The sequence below is a fragment of the Aotus nancymaae genome, unplaced genomic scaffold, assembly GCF_030222135.1.
Source record: "Aotus nancymaae isolate 86718 unplaced genomic scaffold, 86718_ANA_hifiasm-v0.15.2.pri h1tg000036l, whole genome shotgun sequence".
NCBI classification, from domain to species: domain Eukaryota; kingdom Metazoa; phylum Chordata; class Mammalia; order Primates; family Aotidae; genus Aotus; species Aotus nancymaae.
Window position 1 is genome coordinate 49,107,089 of NW_026988450.1, and position 17,973 is coordinate 49,125,061.

Sequence of the window (17,973 nt, forward strand, 5' to 3'; positions counted from 1 at the left end):
CTGAGTTAATTTTCAGGCTATTAACTGTATATTTAAGCATCTGTTTAAATGTTGATTTAGTATGCTTGTAGAATTGTATTTTATTATTTTTGGTAAGACAGGCTGTATTCATTTGTTAAGGTTGCCGTAACGAAGTACCACAGACTGAGTGGCTTAAACAAGAGAAATTTACTTTCTCACAGTTCTGGAGGCTGGAAGTTTGAGATCAAGGTGCTAGCAGGGTTGGTTTCTTCAAGGCCTGTCTCGGCTTGTTGGTGGCCATCTTCCCGCTATGACTTCACATAGCCTGTCCGTACATGTTTGTGTCCTAATATCTTCTTCTTATAAGGAATCCAGTTTTATTGGATCAGGGCCCACTCTCATGACTTCATTTGACCTTCATTTGCATTCTAAAGACTCCATCTCCAGTCATGTTCTGAGATACTGTGGGGTTAGGACTTCAACCTATGAATGCTGGGGGATACAATTCAGCCCATACACAGCTTATAATGGTTTAATTTATAACTTAAGCTGAGTTTCTCTACATTCTTACATTTACCTTAGGCTTGCTTGTTACCAATAACTGTTTCTTTTCTAGGAGCATATCAGTGCTTCCCACTGTAGTTGCCTATAACAATCGAGCTCAAGCAGAAATCAAATTACAGAACTGGAACAGCGCTTTTCAGGATTGTGAAAAGGTCTTGGAGTTAGAACCTGGAAATGTAAAGGGTAAAAAATATTATAGAATGCTTTTAAATTTGCAGCAGGATGCATTAATAAAGACCATTTGTAGACCCTTATAATGTTTACATTAAAGTATTTCAGATAAACTCAAATTTCTATATGTGAATCACCAACTTCATAAAGTTGCTTTTAAGTTTAACTTGGAAGTCAAATCCCTGATTATTTTGTATTGAAGTAGCTAATAATCCCAGAGGATTGAATAAAATACATATGTATTTTAAAGGAGAACTATCTCAATAAACAAAAAACAAAACAACAATAAAAATAAAATAAAAGAGAAGTATCTCGGCCAGGCACAGTGGTTGATGCCTGTAATCCCAGCATTTTGGGAGGCCAAGGTGAGGTGATTGCTTGAGCCCAGGGGTTTGAGACCAGCCTGAGTAACACAGCAAAACTCTGTGTCTCAAAAAAAAAAAAAAAAAAAAAAAAATCTCAAGCTTGCATTTGAACTATCTTTTTATCCAAAAAAATTTAAGTATAATTTATTGTCCATTTTCTGGTATTTGTAAATATAATAAAATAATAAGCATACACTAGACCTCTAGAACTCTCTACCAGTTTCTTTGTGGGTATTTCTACCTAGGTGGCTATCTATAATTTTGTTTGTTTGTTTGTGTTTGAGACTCTCAATTTGCCACCCAGGCTGGAGTGCAGTGGCACAATCTCAGCTCACTGCAACCTCTGCCTCCTGCATTCAAGTGGCTATCCTGCCTCAGCCTCCCAAGTAGCTGGGACTACAGGCATGGACATCTCGCCTGACTAGTTTTTGTATTTTAGTAGAGAGACAGGGTTTCACCATGTTGGTCAGGCTGGTCTTGAACTCCTGACCTCAGGTGATCCACCTGCCTTGGCCTCCCAAAGTGCTGAGATTACAGGTGTGAGCCACCGCTCCCAGCCTGTTTTTGTTTTTTTGAGATAGGGTCTCACTCTGTCACCCAGCCTGGGGTGCAGTGGTGCAATCTCGGCTCACTGCAACCTCTGCTTCCCAGTCTCAGGTGGTCCTCTCACCTCAGCCTCTCAACTGGCTGGGACTACAAGCATGTGCCACCTCACCTGGCTAATTTTTTGGTATTTCTTATAAATGAGGTTTCGCTATGTTGCCCAGGCTGGTCTCAAACTCCTGAGCTCAAGTGATCTGCCCACCTTGACCTCTCAAAGTGCTGAGATTACAGGCTATAAATGATTTAATTATTTTAAATTAATAATTTGAATAATTTAATTCTAAAATTTGTCAAAAAACTGACTCTGTCTTTCTGCCAAAAACCTTCACTCTATCTTGATTCCCTGTTCCTGTGACTGACCACCTTGTCATGGTTCAGGCCTGAAGTATGCAAATCAGACTTTATACTTCTTTTCTGCTATCAAGAAGGAGTCATTCCAAGAGGGAATGACATGCATTATAATAGACACATTATATTTCTTTAAGTATTTATGAATTCAAATAAATATAAATACTTTTTTCACATGCAATGCATCCCTTTGTGCATTGGTGGAGGTGGCAGAAGCCATGGAGTGCTAAGGGGAAGCCTGGTGCATCAGCTGCCACTGTCCTTGTCATGGACTGCCCTCCATTTACCAATAAAGTCCTGTTGGGCCTGTGTTTTATGCAAGCTGGTCTCTGTCACAGAGTATGGGCTCCCAGCTTTAGGTAGCAGCCCACTGAAGGTTTTGCCAACCCCATACCAGTGCTCAGGCAGGCCCTGTGCCAAGCACTTTACATGTATTAACTCTGTTAATTTTAACAACAGTCTTGGATGGGCGCAGTGGCTCATGGCTATAATCCCAGTACTTTGGGAGGCTGAGGTGGGTGGATCACTTGAGACCAGGAGTTCAAGACCAGCTTGGCCAACATGTCAAAACCCCATCTCTAAAACTAAAAACGCAACTTGGGAGGCTGAGGCAGGAGAATTACTGGAACCCAGGAGGTGGAGGTTGCAGTGAGCTGAGATTATACACCACTGCACTCCAGCCTGGGCGACAGAGCAAGACTTTATCTCAAAAAAATAATTAAAATAAAAACATAATAAATAAAAAGTTTAAAAAATTAGTTGGCTATGGTGGTGGGCACCTGTGGTCCCAGCTACTTGGAAGGCTGATGCAGGAGAATTGCTTGGTCCCGGGAGGCAGAGGTTGTAGTGAGCAAGATCACACCACTGCACTCCAGCCTAAGCAACAGAGCAAGACTCTGTCTTAAAAAATAAAAATAAAGAAGATGTTAGCATTAGGTAAAGCTGAGTTAAGGGACATAGGAACTCTTTGTACTATCTCTGCAACTTTTCTGTAAATCTCAAATTATCCAAAATAAAAAGTTTTAAAAAAGGATAATCATTATGTCATGAATATTTCTGCATGGAAATTCGCTTCAGAAATCTTCGTAGCAATAGAATAGCTAAATTGTATTTAAAGTGCAATGTTACAACTTTGATTAAATTTATAACAAAATGTTTTATTTAAATTTTCTTAGCTCAAAGACTAAAATTCAAATTGGTCAAATTTATAATTATGTTTTAAAATAGCATATTAAAATATGTCAGATAAAATTTCTCACTTTTCAGAATTACCAAACTTGATTCTTTTTCAAAGTAATGACTTATTACACAAAGTTCTCATTATATAATAGGTAATGGTGGGTCTAGAGAGGCATTCATTGTCAGTATTAAATAATTATCAAATTTTACATTGAAACCTACCAAAAAAATCAAATGCGAATTACCAAAGTGCTTAATTTCTTTACCCAGCCAACTTAATCATCAGGATTCTCTCAGTTCCCTGTGCTAAATAATTCCTTTTAATCATTTTAGAGATTGCTATACAGATGTCACTAATGAGCCATATTCTAAGCTAGATGCTGGTCAGTAATATACTTTTTTTTTTTTTTTTTTTGGAGACAAAGTCTTGCTCTGTCACCCAGGCTGGAGTGTAGTGGCACAATCTTGGCTCACTGCAACCTCCACCTCCCAGGCTCAAACGAGTCTCCTGCCTCAGTCTCCTGAGTAGCTGGGATTAGTTGGGTGTGCCACCATGCCCAGCTAATTTTGTTGTGTTTTTAGTAGAGATGGGATTTTGCCATGTTGGCCAGGTTGGTCTTGAACTCCTGGCCTCAAGTGATCTGCCCGCCTCAGGTTCCCAAATTGTTGGGATTATAGGCATGAGCCACTGTGCCTGGCCAATATGGTACATTTTGATAAGGGATTTCAAAAAGTGGTGAAATAATACTAGTCATAATTATAAGAAGGAAAGGATTATTATCAGTGAAAATCTTTCCAATATTGCAACACAATGTGTTGCCTGTGAAGGGTTGAGGTATGAAATCTCTTAGTCCTTGGAGGAGCTGGCGGGGCCTGGGGCTGCTAGAGGGCCAGAGGTTTGTTACAGAGAGGACAGTTGCCTGATGCGGCCCCTTTTATTTACCTCAGTGTCATCTCCTATGTGTGTATCAACATGAAAATGGGTGTAGTTGAGCTTTGCATAATTACATCCTGTCCTGTACTACTCAGATTCTTCCATTTGCAAAACATGTAACCATAATACAAACACTAAAAATAACTTTATTTTGGTAAAATTTCAGCTCTTCTGCGTCGTGCTACTACATATAAACATCAAAACAAGCTCCAGGAAGCTACAGAAGATTTGAGTAAAGTACTAGATGTTGAGCCTGATAATGATTTGGCCAAGGTAAGTACAAAAAGTGATTTCTCACCTAATTCTGTAGTTGGCTGTTTCTGTATTTATGGTAAAGTGGTATCAATCTTGCCGAACAAATTACGTTGAAGATTAGGTCACAGCTTTAAAAGGTGGGTATATTCCAGACTCCCCAAAATGTTAACATCTATTTGAAGTGGAAGAAAACAGGATCTTAATTTTTTTTCCCAAAACTATAAACCTTCCTCTGAAGGACAAATATTCCATTTTTCTCTTTCCTATAGTGTTGTAGACAATGTTTTTCTCTGAGCTACTTTATCTGAGCTATGTGGAGTGGTGTAGAAGGTACCTTGGGGTGAACTCCGTGGTCATTGAAGAGCGTTATTTTCTGTAACTAGCATGGTAAGCATAGTATCATTGATAGCATGTGCTACCTGACTGAGCAGACTGACTCAGTTGTACACTTAGGGGATCTGTATTTAGACCTAAAGAGTAGGGGTAAGTGTCAAGAACTGAGATTTCCCCCCGCTTACAAATGAACAAGGTGACCTACCAGAGGATTTAAGATATCCTGGGTCAAACACAAAAGACTTTGTTACTCCAAGCAGATGAGCTTCACGTTGATGTTAGTTCCCCTTGCTCCCAAGTCCCACAAGGATGACAGAGTGGTCCAGATGGATGCTGCACACTCAGTAGGTTTATGTGATGGCTGACAAATAAAAAATTTAGGAAACTAGCCAGACATGGTGGCTCATGCCTGTAATCCCAGCACTTTGGGAGGCGAGGCTGAGTGGGGCAGATCACCTGAGGTCAGGAGTTTGAGACCAGCCTGGCCAACATGTAGAAACCCCATCTCTACTAAAAAAAAAAAAAAAAAAAAAAATTAGCTGGGCATGGTGGCACACACCTGCAATCCCAGCTACTTGGGAGGCTGAGGCAGAGCCATCACTTGAACCTAGGAGGCAGAGGTTGCAGTGAGCACCACTGAACTCCAGCCTGGGCAACAGAATGAGACTCCGTCTCAAACAAACAAACAAAAATTTAGGAAACCCCCTTCTTTTATGATGGGCTATAAGCAAACCTGCCCAATCGTTGCTGTGTTGGGAAGCATCACCTTTATTACACTGGAGAGCCAACACACCTGTCCTCTCTGCTGCAGATGAACACTATTTCTGTTTGCTAAGAAACATCCTTAGAGATGTCCAGGAAGAAGGTGGTTTAGTGCCTCTGTTTGCAGTGTAGTCAGAAATGAGAGAAACCCATGGAGAAATTGTTACTAAGTTTCCCCATACACCTATTGGGTTACCTATCCCACTGTCTCTGAGTGGCAGCTAATGTTCCTAGAATATCAGCTGCTTTTGTCAAGTCAACATTTCAGGTTCAGGTTTAGGGCCTGGCTTAGTATTTCCTTTTTGTAATGGTTGGGTTCACTCATTTATTTTTGAGACAGGACCTTGCTCTGATGCCTCAACTGTAGTTTTGTGGGAACATGGCTCACTGCAGCCTCTACCTCCTAGGCTCAAGCAATTCTGCCATCTCAGCCTCCTGTGTAGCTGAGACCACAGGTGCATGCCACCTCCCAAAGTGCTAGGATTACAGGTGTGAGCCATTGTGCCTGGTTCCAAATGCATTTTTATCTTAATCATATGCAAAGATTAACTCAAAAGGAATCATATACGTTCATGTAAGGTATAATATAGAAAAGTTCTAGAAGAAAACGAGAGAAAATCTGTATGACCTTAGACAAATATTTCTTACATGAGACACGAAAAGTACAATCCACGAAAGAAAAAGTTGATATATTGGACTTCATCAAAATTTAAAACATCTGCTTTTCAAAGACACTATTAGAAGAATAAAAGACAAGCCACAGCCGGGCATGGTGGCTCACACCTGTAATCCAAGCACTTTAGGAGGCTCAGGTAGGCAGATCACTTAATTTCAGAAGATTAAGAACAGCCTGGGCAACACAGCTGAACTTCATCTCCACAAAAAATTTAAAAAGTTAGCCAGACGTTGTGGTGTGGGCCTGTAGTCCTAGCTACTCGGGAGGCAGGGGTGGGTAGATAATTTGAGCCTGAGAGGTCAAAGCTGCAGTGAGCTGTCATTGCATCATTGTACTCCAGCCAGGACACAGTGGGAGACCCTGTCTCCAAAAATAAAAAAAGCCACAGACCACAGACAGAGAAAATATTTGAAAATCGTGTATCCAACAAAGGATTGATATATATATTTTTCATTAGGGTCAGAATAAAATATTTCAGAATTTTCAATGTTATTCTAAAACAATAATATGGACTGGGTGTGGTAGTTCATGCCTGTAATCCCAGCACTTCAGGAGGCTGAGGCAAGAGGACTTCTTAAGCCCAGGGGTTTGAGACTAGACTGGACAACATAGTGAAACCTCATGTCTATATTTTAAATAAATAAATAAACAGCATATGTAGCATAATTTCATTTGTGTAAAACTATACATCTCTGTGGGTATATATGCATAGAAACATCTAGAAAGATGATTATCAAAATGTTAGTAGTATCTGAGTGGCAAGATTTTGGGTGATTTTTTTTCTTTATTTTTTATACTTGTTACACTAAGTTTTTTTTTTCCCCCCAGTGGACATGTATGATTACAATCAGACAAAGGCTACCAAAAAAAGTGCCTTGTCTTAGTTTTATTCATTTTTCAACATCTTTATGTTTTTACCTGAAAGAATGGTTATATTTATTATTAAAGAAAAATATTTTCCTTAATATGCTAATTATGTTGCAGAAAATCTTGTCAGAGGTTGAAAGAGATCTGAAGAATTCTGAAGCTGCATCTAAGACTCAAACCAAAGGGAAAAGGATGGTTATTCAGGAAATAGAAAACTCCGAAGATGAAGAAGAAAAAGGCAGTGAAAGAAAACATGAAGATGGCAGTGGAGATAAGAGTAAAATATCTTTTCTATTTAGGTTATGTAAAATACTTCCTTTTTATATGATGAGCTGGCTCAGTTTTTCTATTTGTACAGAAATTCATAATCTACCAAAGTTTTTCTAGCTTTGCCTTGTAAATTCACAAGTCAGCTTCACTCATCTTTTTCTTAACGCAGCTTGATAGAATCTCTCAAAACCATTTTCCTTCTTAACCTGTCACCTTTTTCTAGTGCTCAGCTTAATTCCTGGTCATCCTTTAAATGTAAATGGCTATGTTTAGGCTATGTTTATTGACACAAACCATTTGCAAGTTAACCTTAAATATCTCTCTTTGATAATTGTTTTGTATATATCTACTTGACTGCAAACAAATACATTGGTTTCAAAACTGGTATGGGTAGCCCCATTTATATGCCAAAAATGAATGCGTTACTAGAAAATTGCTATGTGTGTCTCTCAAAAATATTTTCTATATGCAAAAGAAGTATAATTTCACACTTGAAACAATATTTTAAGAGAATCTAGATAAAGCTTCATTTTCATAATATAAAACATCTAAAGTTATGTCAACTTTGAGGGGAAAGATTTGCCTCCTTGATTGGCAAGGGACATTAAAAACTTTTTCCTCCTCCTTGAGAAAACCTGAGCAACTGGCAGTCGAGGGGCTGTGGATGGGGGAGACATATTATCAATTTTGAAAATCATTCACAAGCAAAAATCAACTTGTAAGTAATTTGACAGAATATTCTAATTTTGAGAGAGATACAAAATGTTCAGTTCACTCAATTTTAAAAATAAAGAACAAGCGTTAATTTTTTTTTAGCAATGACAAATAATGTATATACTTCAGATTAAAATACAATTAGTTAAGATAGGATAAAGACAAAGGAACAGAAAAGGAGGGAGCCAGAAAGAGGAAGACAATCAGAGAGCTGAGAGGGAAGAGAGAATATAAAAAGGATTAAAAAGGGAGAAATTAAGGTAACCAGTTTTTCAAGGATTCGGGCTTGCCTTTTAGCCAGATTGTAAATACGATCTGGCAGCAAATCGTCTTAGGGTTTATATTTAGCTTAGCATAATTAGCCATATGCCTTACAGTTAAAGGAAATCATTTTAGATCTTATCTGAAGTGAGATGAAGTATAAACTATATTAATTCCTACTATTTTAAAATTATCTTAAAATTTTATATATAGTAAAAATGGATCTTTTGAATATACAGTTCTAATACATGTACAATTTCATGTAACCATCACCACAGTCAGAATACAGAACAATTCTAACACCCAAAAAGGCCTTCTTGCTGTCCTTTCCGTGAAACTCTTCCTTCATCCCAGCTCTTCTTTGTTCCCATAGTTTTACCTTTTCCAGAATGTCATTTAAATGGAACCAGAAAGTATGTCACCTCTTGGGTCTAGCTTTCTTCGCTTAGCTTGTCACTGAGATTCATTCATGTAGCTGCATGTATCATTGGCACATTCCTTTTGATTGCTGAGTAACATTCCATTAATAGTTGTACCAAAGTTTATACATTCATTTATTCAAGGACATTCAGGTTATTTCCAGTATTTGGTAATTATGAGTAAAAACTGCTCTAAACATTCATGAGCTGGTTTTTGTAATGTAAACATATGTTTTCATTTGTCCTGGGTAAATACCTAAGAGTAGGACTGCTGGGTCATATGGCACGTATATGTTTAAATTTATTGGAAATTGCCTGACTGTTTTCCAGAGTAGCTAACCATTTTACATTGCCATTAATAACATATGAGAGTTCTAGATGCTTCTCATCCTTCCCAGCATGTGCTATTGGCATTTTTCCCCCTTTTTACCTATTCTATTAGGTATATAGTGGTTTCTTATCAGTTTTAATTTGCATTTTCCTGATGAGAATCTCTCTTTTTTTTTTTTTTTTTGAGACAGAGTCTCACTCTGTCACCAGGCTGGAGTGCAGTGGCACTATCTCGGCTCACTGCAACCTCCCACTCCCTGGTTCAAGCGATTCTTCTGCCTCCACCTCCTGAATACCTGGGATTACAGGCATGTGCCACCATGCCCAGCTAAGTTTTGTATTTTTAGTAGAGATGGGGTTTCACCATGTTGGCCAGGTTGGTCTTGAACCCCTGACCTCATGATCCACCTGCCTCGGCCTCCCAAAGTGCTAGGATTACAGGTGTGAGCCACCATGCCAGCCGAGAATCTTTTTATGTGCTCATTTACCATCTCTATATTGCTTTTAGTGAGTGTCTCTTCAAATTATTCCACCAATTTCCAAAAATTGGGTTGTTGTTTTCCTACTGTTAAGTCCTGAGAATTCTTTTTATATTCTTGATGCAAGGTCTTTTTTATATATGAGATTTGAATATTTTTGTCTGTAGCTTTTTTCATTCTTTTAACAGTCTTTTACAGAGCAAAGGTTTTTCATTTTGTAGAAGATGAATTTATCCAATTTTTAAAATGGACTGTGCTTTTGATGTTATATCTATGAACACTTTGCCTAAATCAAAGTCATGAAAATTTTCTTGTAAGTTTTCTTTTTCAGAGATAGGGTCTCGCTCTGTTGCTCATGCTAGAGTGCAGAGGTGTGATCATAGCTCACTGCAGCCTCAATCTCCAGGGCTCAAGTGATTCTCTGCCTCAGGCTCCCAAGCAGCTAGGAGTATAGCTGAGTGCCATCATATCTGGCTAATTCAAAAAAATTTATTTAGGCCGGGTGCGGTGGCTCACACCTGCAATCTGGGTATTCTGGGAGACCGAGGCGGGTGGATTACCGGAGGTCAGGAGTTCAGGACTAGCCTGGCCAATATGGTGAAACCCCATCTCTACTAAAAATACAAAAATTAGCAGGGCGTGGTGGTGCACACCTGTAGTCCTAGCTACTTGGGAGGCTGAGGCAGGAGAATTGTTTGAACCTGGGAGGCAAAGGTTGCAGTGAGCCGAGATCGCACCATTGCCTGGACAACAGAGACTCCATCTCAAAACAAAACAAAACAAAAATTATTTGTTGCAGAGACAAGGTCTTGCCATGTTGCCCAGGCTGGCCTCAACCTCATGGGCTCAAGGGGTCCTCCTGCCTCAACCTCCCAAAGCACTGGGATTACAGAAGTAAGCCACCATTTTCTGAAACTATTTGTTGAAAGCTGTCTTTACTCCTTTGAATTGCCTATGTACCTTTGTAAAAAAAAAAAAAAAAATCAATTTGTATAACCAGTAAGTAGAATCCAATTCTGGGCCCCATTCTGTTCTGTTGACCATGTGTCTTTCACTTTGTCAGTACCACACTGTCTTGATTCACACAGATTTACTGTTAAGTCTAAATTCAGGTTGTGTGATTTTTTTCAGTTTTATTCTTTTTCAAAATCGTTTGGCTATTCTAGTTCCCTTGCCTTTACACATAGTTTTCATTTTAATTTTTTTGAGACAGGGTTTCACTCTGCTGCTCAGGCTGGAATGCAGTGGTGCAATCATGGTTCATTGTAGCCTTGACCTCCTGGGCTCAGGCAATTCTCCTGCCTTAGTCTCCTGGCTGAGACCAGATGTGTGTGCAACCACACCCAGCTAATTTTCAAAATTATTTGTAGCAATGAAGTCTCCCTATGATACCCAAACTGTTCTCAAATTCCTGGGCTCAAGCCCATTCTCCTGCCTCAGTCCCCCAGATTGCTGGGATTACAAGCGTAAGCCACCATGCATGGCCACACATAGTTTTAAAATAAGTTTTTTATGTTATATTTTCCTTTTTTTTTTTTTTGCCCTAGGATATAGGTTCTGAATATTTTACTTTTTATGGTCTGCATTCCTCTTATTTTTCTTAATATTCAATTATGTATCATATGAAATTACTTAACAATGACTTACATTTGGTGACTATTTTACAAGTCTTTGTATGGTCCAGGCACTGTGGCTCAGGCCTGTAATCCCAGCACTTTGGGAGACCAAGGCAGGTGGATGACTTGAATGCAGGAGTTCAACATGGCAAAACCCTGTCTTTACAAAAAATACAAAAATTAGCTGGATATGGTGGCACACTCCTGTAGTACCAGCTACTCAGGAGGCTGAGGCAGGAGAATTGCTTGAGACCAGGAGGTAGAGGTTGCAGTGACCCAAAATGATACCACCGTACTCTGGCCTGGGTGACAGACCAAAACTCTGTCTGAAAAAAAAAAGTCTTTTTGTTATATTACTAAAACTTGTATTTTTAGTCATTGTAAAATACAAGGGATTTTCCTCTATGTATCATGATATAATAATCTGTGACAGAGTATAATAGTACTATGGCAAATATAAAGGAGTACAATCGGGTTTTCTATGTTTAAAAAAAGTCATCCAAAAAAATTAGCCAGGCATGGTGGTGCATGCTTATAGTCCTAGCTACTCGGAGGCTGAGGCAAGAGGACTGCTTGAACCCAGGAGTTTGAGGCTGAAGTTAGCCATGGTTATGCTGCTGCATTTCCATGTGGGTGACAGCAAGATAGACTCCAGTTCTCAGGTGGAAAAAGTCATGCTGGGGATTTGATTGAAATGGAACTGAATTTATAGATCATTTTGGGGGAGAAATGACATTGTGACTATATTGCATTTTCTAATCTATAAACATGGTATGTGTCTCTATTTAGGTCATCTTTGATTTCTTTCATTAGTGTTTTTTGTTTTGTAGCATACAGATACTACACAGGCTTTGATAGATTCATACTTCAGAATTTTAGCTTTTTGAAGTTATTGTAAATCATATAAAAAATTTTATAAAATTGAAAATTCAGTTGTTCATTACTAGAATATAGAAATATAATTGATTTTTTTTTTTGAGGTGGAATTTTGCTCTTGTTGCCCAGGCTGGAGTGCAATGGCATGATCTTGGCTCACTGCAACCCCTGCCTCCTAGGTTCAAGTGATTCTCCTGCCTCAGCCTCCTGAGTAGCTGGGATTACAGGCATGTGCCACCATGCCCAGCTAATTTTGTATTTTTAGTAGAGACAGGGTTTCTCTATGTTGGTCAGACTGGTCTCGAATTCCCATCCTCAGGTGATCTCCCTGCCTCGGCCTCCCAAAGTGCTGAGCCACCACACCCAGCCTAATTGATTTTTTGGTATGTTGATCTAGTATCTTGCAATCTGTCTAATTCACTTATATGTTCTAGGATCCTTTTGTAGATTCTTTGGAATTTTTTTCATAGACAATTATGTTGTTTGTAAATAAGGTCAGTTTTATTTTTTCATTTCTAATCTATACCTCTCTTTTGCTTTATTGCACTGGAGTGGGCATATGTGTCTTGTTTTCAGTCTTAGAGGGCAAGCATTTAGTCTTTTACCAGTGGGTCCCTGGACTCATCCTGTGGTCCTTTCCCCAGTGCCAGAATGCGTAATTGGCATAGACATACTTTGCAGCTGGCTGAGCCACCACATTGGCTCCCTGACTGGTAGGCTGAGGGGCTGTTATAGTGGAAAAGGCCAAATGGAAGCCATTAGAGCTGCCTCTACCTAGAAAAATAGTAAATCAAAAACAACATCACATCCCTGGAGGGATTGAGGAGATTAGTGCCACTATAAAGGACTTGAAAGATGCAAGGGTGGTGTTTTCCACCACATTCCCATTTAACTCTCCCATTTGGCCTGTGCAGAAGACAGATGGATATTGGAGAATGACAGTGGATTACTGTAAGCTTAACCAAGTGGTGACTCCAATTGCAGCTGCTATACCAGATGTGGTTTCATTGCTTAAGCAAATTAACACATCTCCCAGTACCTGGTATGCAGCCATTGACTTGGCAAATGCCTTTTTCTCCATTCATGTCCATAAGGCCCATCAGAAGCAATTTGCCTTCAGCTGGCAAGGCTAGCAATATACTTTTACTGTCCTACCTCAGGGATATATCAGCTCTCCAGCTTTGTGTCATAATCTTATTCAGAGAGACCTTGATCACTTTTTGCTTATGCAAGATATCAACTGGTCCATTACATAGATGACATTATGCTGATTGGATCCAGTAAGCAAGAAGTAGCAAACACACTGGACTTATTGGTGAGACATTTGTGTGCAAGATGATGGAAAATAAATCTGACTAAAATTCAGGGACCTTCTACCTCAGTAAAATTTCTAGGGGTCCAGTGGTGTGGGGCCTGTTGATATATTACTTTTAAGGTGAAGGAAGATATTCCTTCTAAGGTGAAGGGCCCTTTGGCCCCTCCTACAACCAAGAAAGAGGCACAGTGCCTAGTAGGCCTATTTGGATTTTGGAGGCAACACATTCCTCATTTGGGTGTGTTGCTCCAGCCCATTTATTAAGTGACCTGAAAGGCTGCCAATTTTGAGCAGAGTCCAGAACAGGAGAAGACTCTGCAACAGGTTCAGGCTGCTGTGTTAGCTGCTCTGCCACTTGGGCCATATGACCCAGCAGATCCAATGATGCTTGAGGTGTTAGTGACAGGGATGCTGTTTGGAGCCTTTGGCAGGCTCCCCAGGTGAATCACAGTGGAGCAAGGCCCTGCCATCTTCTGCAAATAATTACTCTTCTTTTGAGAGATAACTCTTGGCCTATTACTGGGCTTTGGTGGAAACTGCACATTTGAGTGTGAGTCAAGTCACCAGGCAACCTGAACTGCCTATCATGAACTGAGTGCTTTCTGACCCATCTAGCCATAAAGTTGGTTGTGCACAGCAGCATTCCGTTATCAAATGGAAGTGGTATATATGTGATTGGGCTCAACCAGATCCTGAAGGCACAAGTAAGTTACATGAGGAAGTGGCTCAAATGCCCATGGTCTCCACTCCTGCCACCCTGCCTTCTCTTCCCCAGCCTGCACCGATGGCCTCATGGGAAGTTCCCTATGATTAGTTGACAGAGGAAGAGAAGAGTAGGGCCTGGTTCACAGACGGTTCTGTACGATATGCAGGCACCACCCAAAAGTGGACAGCTGCAGCACTATAGCCCCTTTCTAGGACATCCATGAAGGATAGCAGTGAAAGGAAATCTTCCCAGTGGGCAGAATTTTGAGCAGTGTACCTGGCTGTGCACTTTGAGTGGAAGGAGAAATGGCCAGATGTGTGATTATATACTGATTGATGGGTTGTAGCCAGTGGTTTGTCTGGATGGTCAAGGACCTGGAAGAAGCATGCAATACTTCTGCCAAGACTACCATCTGTGGACTCACGGAATGCCTTATCCATCATCATGGTATTCCACACAGCATTGCCTCTGACCAAGGCACTCACTTTATGGCTAAAGAAGTGAGGCAGTGGGCTCCTACTCATGGAGTTCACTGATCTTACCATGTTCTCCATCATCCTGAAGCAGCTGAATTGATAGAATTCAGCTATCAAAGTGGAATGGCCTTTTGAAGTTGGAATTACCACACCAACTTAAGTGACAGTACTTTGCAGGGCTGGGGAAAACTTCTCCAGAAGGTCAGGTATGCTCTGAATCAGCATCCAATATATGATACTGCTTCTCTCATAGCCAGAATTCATGAGTCTAGGAATCAAGGGGTGAAAGAAAAATGGTACCACTCACCATCACCCCTAGTGATCTACTAGCAACGTTTTTGTTTCCTGTTGCTGTGACATTACATTCTGCTGGCCTAGAGGTCTTAGTTCCAGAGGGAGGAACGCTGCCACCAGGAGACACAACAATGATCCTGTTAAACTGGAAATTAAGATTGCCACCTGGACACTTTGGGCTCCTCCTACCTTTAAGTCAACAGGCTAAGAATGGAGTTACAGTGTTGACTGGGGTGTTGACCCGGACTATCAAGATGAAATCAGTCTACTACTCCACAATGGAGGTAAGGAAGAGCATGCATGGAATACAGGAGATCCATGAGGGCGTCTCTTAGCATTACCATGCCCTGTGATTAAGGTCAGTGAGAAACTACAACAGCCCAGTCCAGGCAGGACTACAAATGGCCCAGACCCTTCAGGAATGAAGGTTTGGGTCATTCCACCAGGAAGAAAAACCAGGACCTGCTGAGGTGCTTGCTGAAGGCAAAGGGAATACAGAATGGGTAGTAGAAGAAGGTAGTCATCAATATCAGCTATGACCATGTGACCAGCTGCAGAAACAGGGACTGTAATTGTCATGAGTATTTCCTCCTCCTTTTGTTAAAAACATGTTTGTGCATGTATACATTTGTACTAAGAAAATATCTTCATTTTATTTCCTTTTTCTTTTATCATGTGACATAAGATTTATTGACTTCATATCGGCATTTAAGTATTGTTAACTTTATGTAATAGTATTTGGGTTGGGGATTGGTGTGTTTCTGGTTGTACAAAGGATAGTTGTATTATGTTAGGTGTAATTATGTAATTTATTATTGTTTTTATTTGAAGATCGTGTATGATCTCAGGAGATATGTATGGGTTCAAGTTGACAAAGGGTAATGGTTAATACTGAGTGTCAACTTGATTGGATTGAAGGATACAAAGTATTGATAATGGGTGTGTCTATGAGAGTATTGCCAAAACGATTAATATGTGAGTCAGTGGTCTGGGGAAGGCTGATCCACCCTCAATCTAATGGGCACAATCTAATCAGTGCCAGTAAATATAAAGCAGGCAGAAAAACATGAAAAAGAGAGACCGGCCTAGCCTCCCAGCAGCCTACATCTTTCTCCCGTGCTGGGTGCTTCCTGCCCTTGAACATGGGACTCCAAATTCTTCAGTTTTGAGATTCAGACTGGCTCCCCTTGCTCCTCAAGCTTTTAGACAGCCTATTGTGGGACTTTATGATTGTGTAAGTTAATACTTAATAAACTGTCCTTTATATCTATTATATTATATAATCTTATATACATATTATATAAATATGTATAAACTGCCCTTTATTATATATTAATTATATATGTTATATATAGTTAAATATATATTATATAGTTGTGTGACAATAATATAACTACATATATTATATAGTTGTGTGACTATAAGTTAACTATATATAACTAGAGTTAATATATAATATATATAAAGGGCAGTTTATACATATTAATATATTAGTTAACTATATAGTTAATATATATATAATATATACATAATATATATATATAAAAGGTAGTTTACATCCTATTAGTTCTGTTCCTCTAGAGAACCTTGACTAATATATCATTAGAATGAGACCCTGTCTCAAAAAAAGAAGAAGAAAAGAGAGTCCTTTGATTTTGCTCTATTTTTTCAGGATCTTTTTGGCGATTCTGAACTTCTTACAATTTTGTATGAATTTAAGGATTGTCTTTTCCATTTCTGCAAAAAAGTTTTGATAGGATTTTGTTGCATCTGTAGATTGCTTTAAATAGTATTTGACATCTTAACCTTAAAAACAATAAGTCTTCCTATCCATGATTACAGGATATATTTCCATTTATTCAAGTCTTTTTAAACATTTCTTAAAGCAATACTTTTATCTCCTTGGTTAAATTTATTCCTATGTATTTTATTCTTTTGGATGCTATTATAAATGTAATTGTTTTCTTGATTTCGTTTTTGGTCTGTTCATTGCTGGTACATAGAAACACCAGCTTGTTGCTCTTATACCCTACAACTTAGCTGAATTTGTTTATTTGCTCTAGTTTTTTGTTTTTTTTGGTGGAGGGTGGTCAAGAGGGGTGGTTTCTTTGGGATTTTTTTAATATAAATAAGATTACGTAATCATGAATAGAGATAGTTTTACTTTATTTCTAATTTGGATGCTTTTTATTTCGTTTGACTGCCTAATTGATCAGTCTACAACTTTTAGTACAGTATTGAATAGCCGTGGTGAAAACGGGCATCCTTGTCTTGTTGCTGATGTTTAGGGGAAAGCTTTCATTACTTTCATTTTTGAATATGATGTTAGCCATGGGTTTTTGATAAATATCCCTTATTATGTTGAGGAATTTCACTTCTATTCCTAGTTTTCTGAGTTTTTTTTTTTAAATCATGAAAGCATGTTAGATTTTGTCATGCCTTTTCAGTATCAATTGTGGGATCATGTACGCAGTACTTCTTCTGTTAATTAGGTGTGTTGGCATTGATTGATTTTCTAATGCTGAACTACCTTTGTATTCCTGGGATAAATCCCACTTAGCCATGATGTGTAATCCATTCAGTATGCTGTTGAATCTGTTTTGCTAGTATTTTGTTGAGGATTTTTGCATCTGTCAACTACCCATACTATCCTACTTGAGGCTACACTGTTGGCATTCATTCCTTTGATAGCTGTTATTGTTGACTCCTTTCTTCCCAAAATACTCTTGGTGTTTCTGAGGCAGTATGCACTCCTGGTTTTTTCTCTCATTTCTAGGCATTTCTCTGCTTACACTCTAGATCCATCCTCTGTTCATCCTTTAAGTGTTAGTATATCTCAGGGATCCTTTTGAGCCTTTGAATGATCTCATCCACATCCAAACTTTATTTTTTGTAGAGATGGAGTCCTACTATGTTGCCCAGGCTTGTCTCGAACTAGTGGCCTCAAGTAATCCTCCCACCTCAATCTCCCAGAGAGCTAGGATTAGAGGCCACCTTGCCAATGCTACACTCAAACTTTTATATACTAACTCCCAAGTCACTGGCTCTGGATAAGGCCCCCTCTCTGATCTATATGCAGAGCCACCTCTTGAAAAGCTCCACTGCATTGTCCCACGGGTATCCCAACACCCAACAGAACTCACACGTCTTTCATGTTTGGGCCTCTGTTTACCTGTCCAAAGGCTACCAAAGTTGTTCA

General features: G+C 39.3%; 1 protein-coding gene across 1 annotated transcript in view; it reads left to right on the forward strand.

Moving 5' to 3' along the window:
- Positions 1–17,973, forward strand: part of SPAG1 (sperm associated antigen 1) — a 77,720-nt gene that overhangs the window by 31,504 nt on the left and 28,243 nt on the right. The window contains exons 7-9 of the mRNA XM_064384453.1: positions 578–708; positions 4,292–4,398; positions 7,136–7,295. Of these exons, the coding sequence (XP_064240523.1) occupies positions 578–708; positions 4,292–4,398; positions 7,136–7,295 (398 nt within the window). The remainder of the gene's footprint in view (positions 1–577; positions 709–4,291; positions 4,399–7,135; positions 7,296–17,973) is intronic.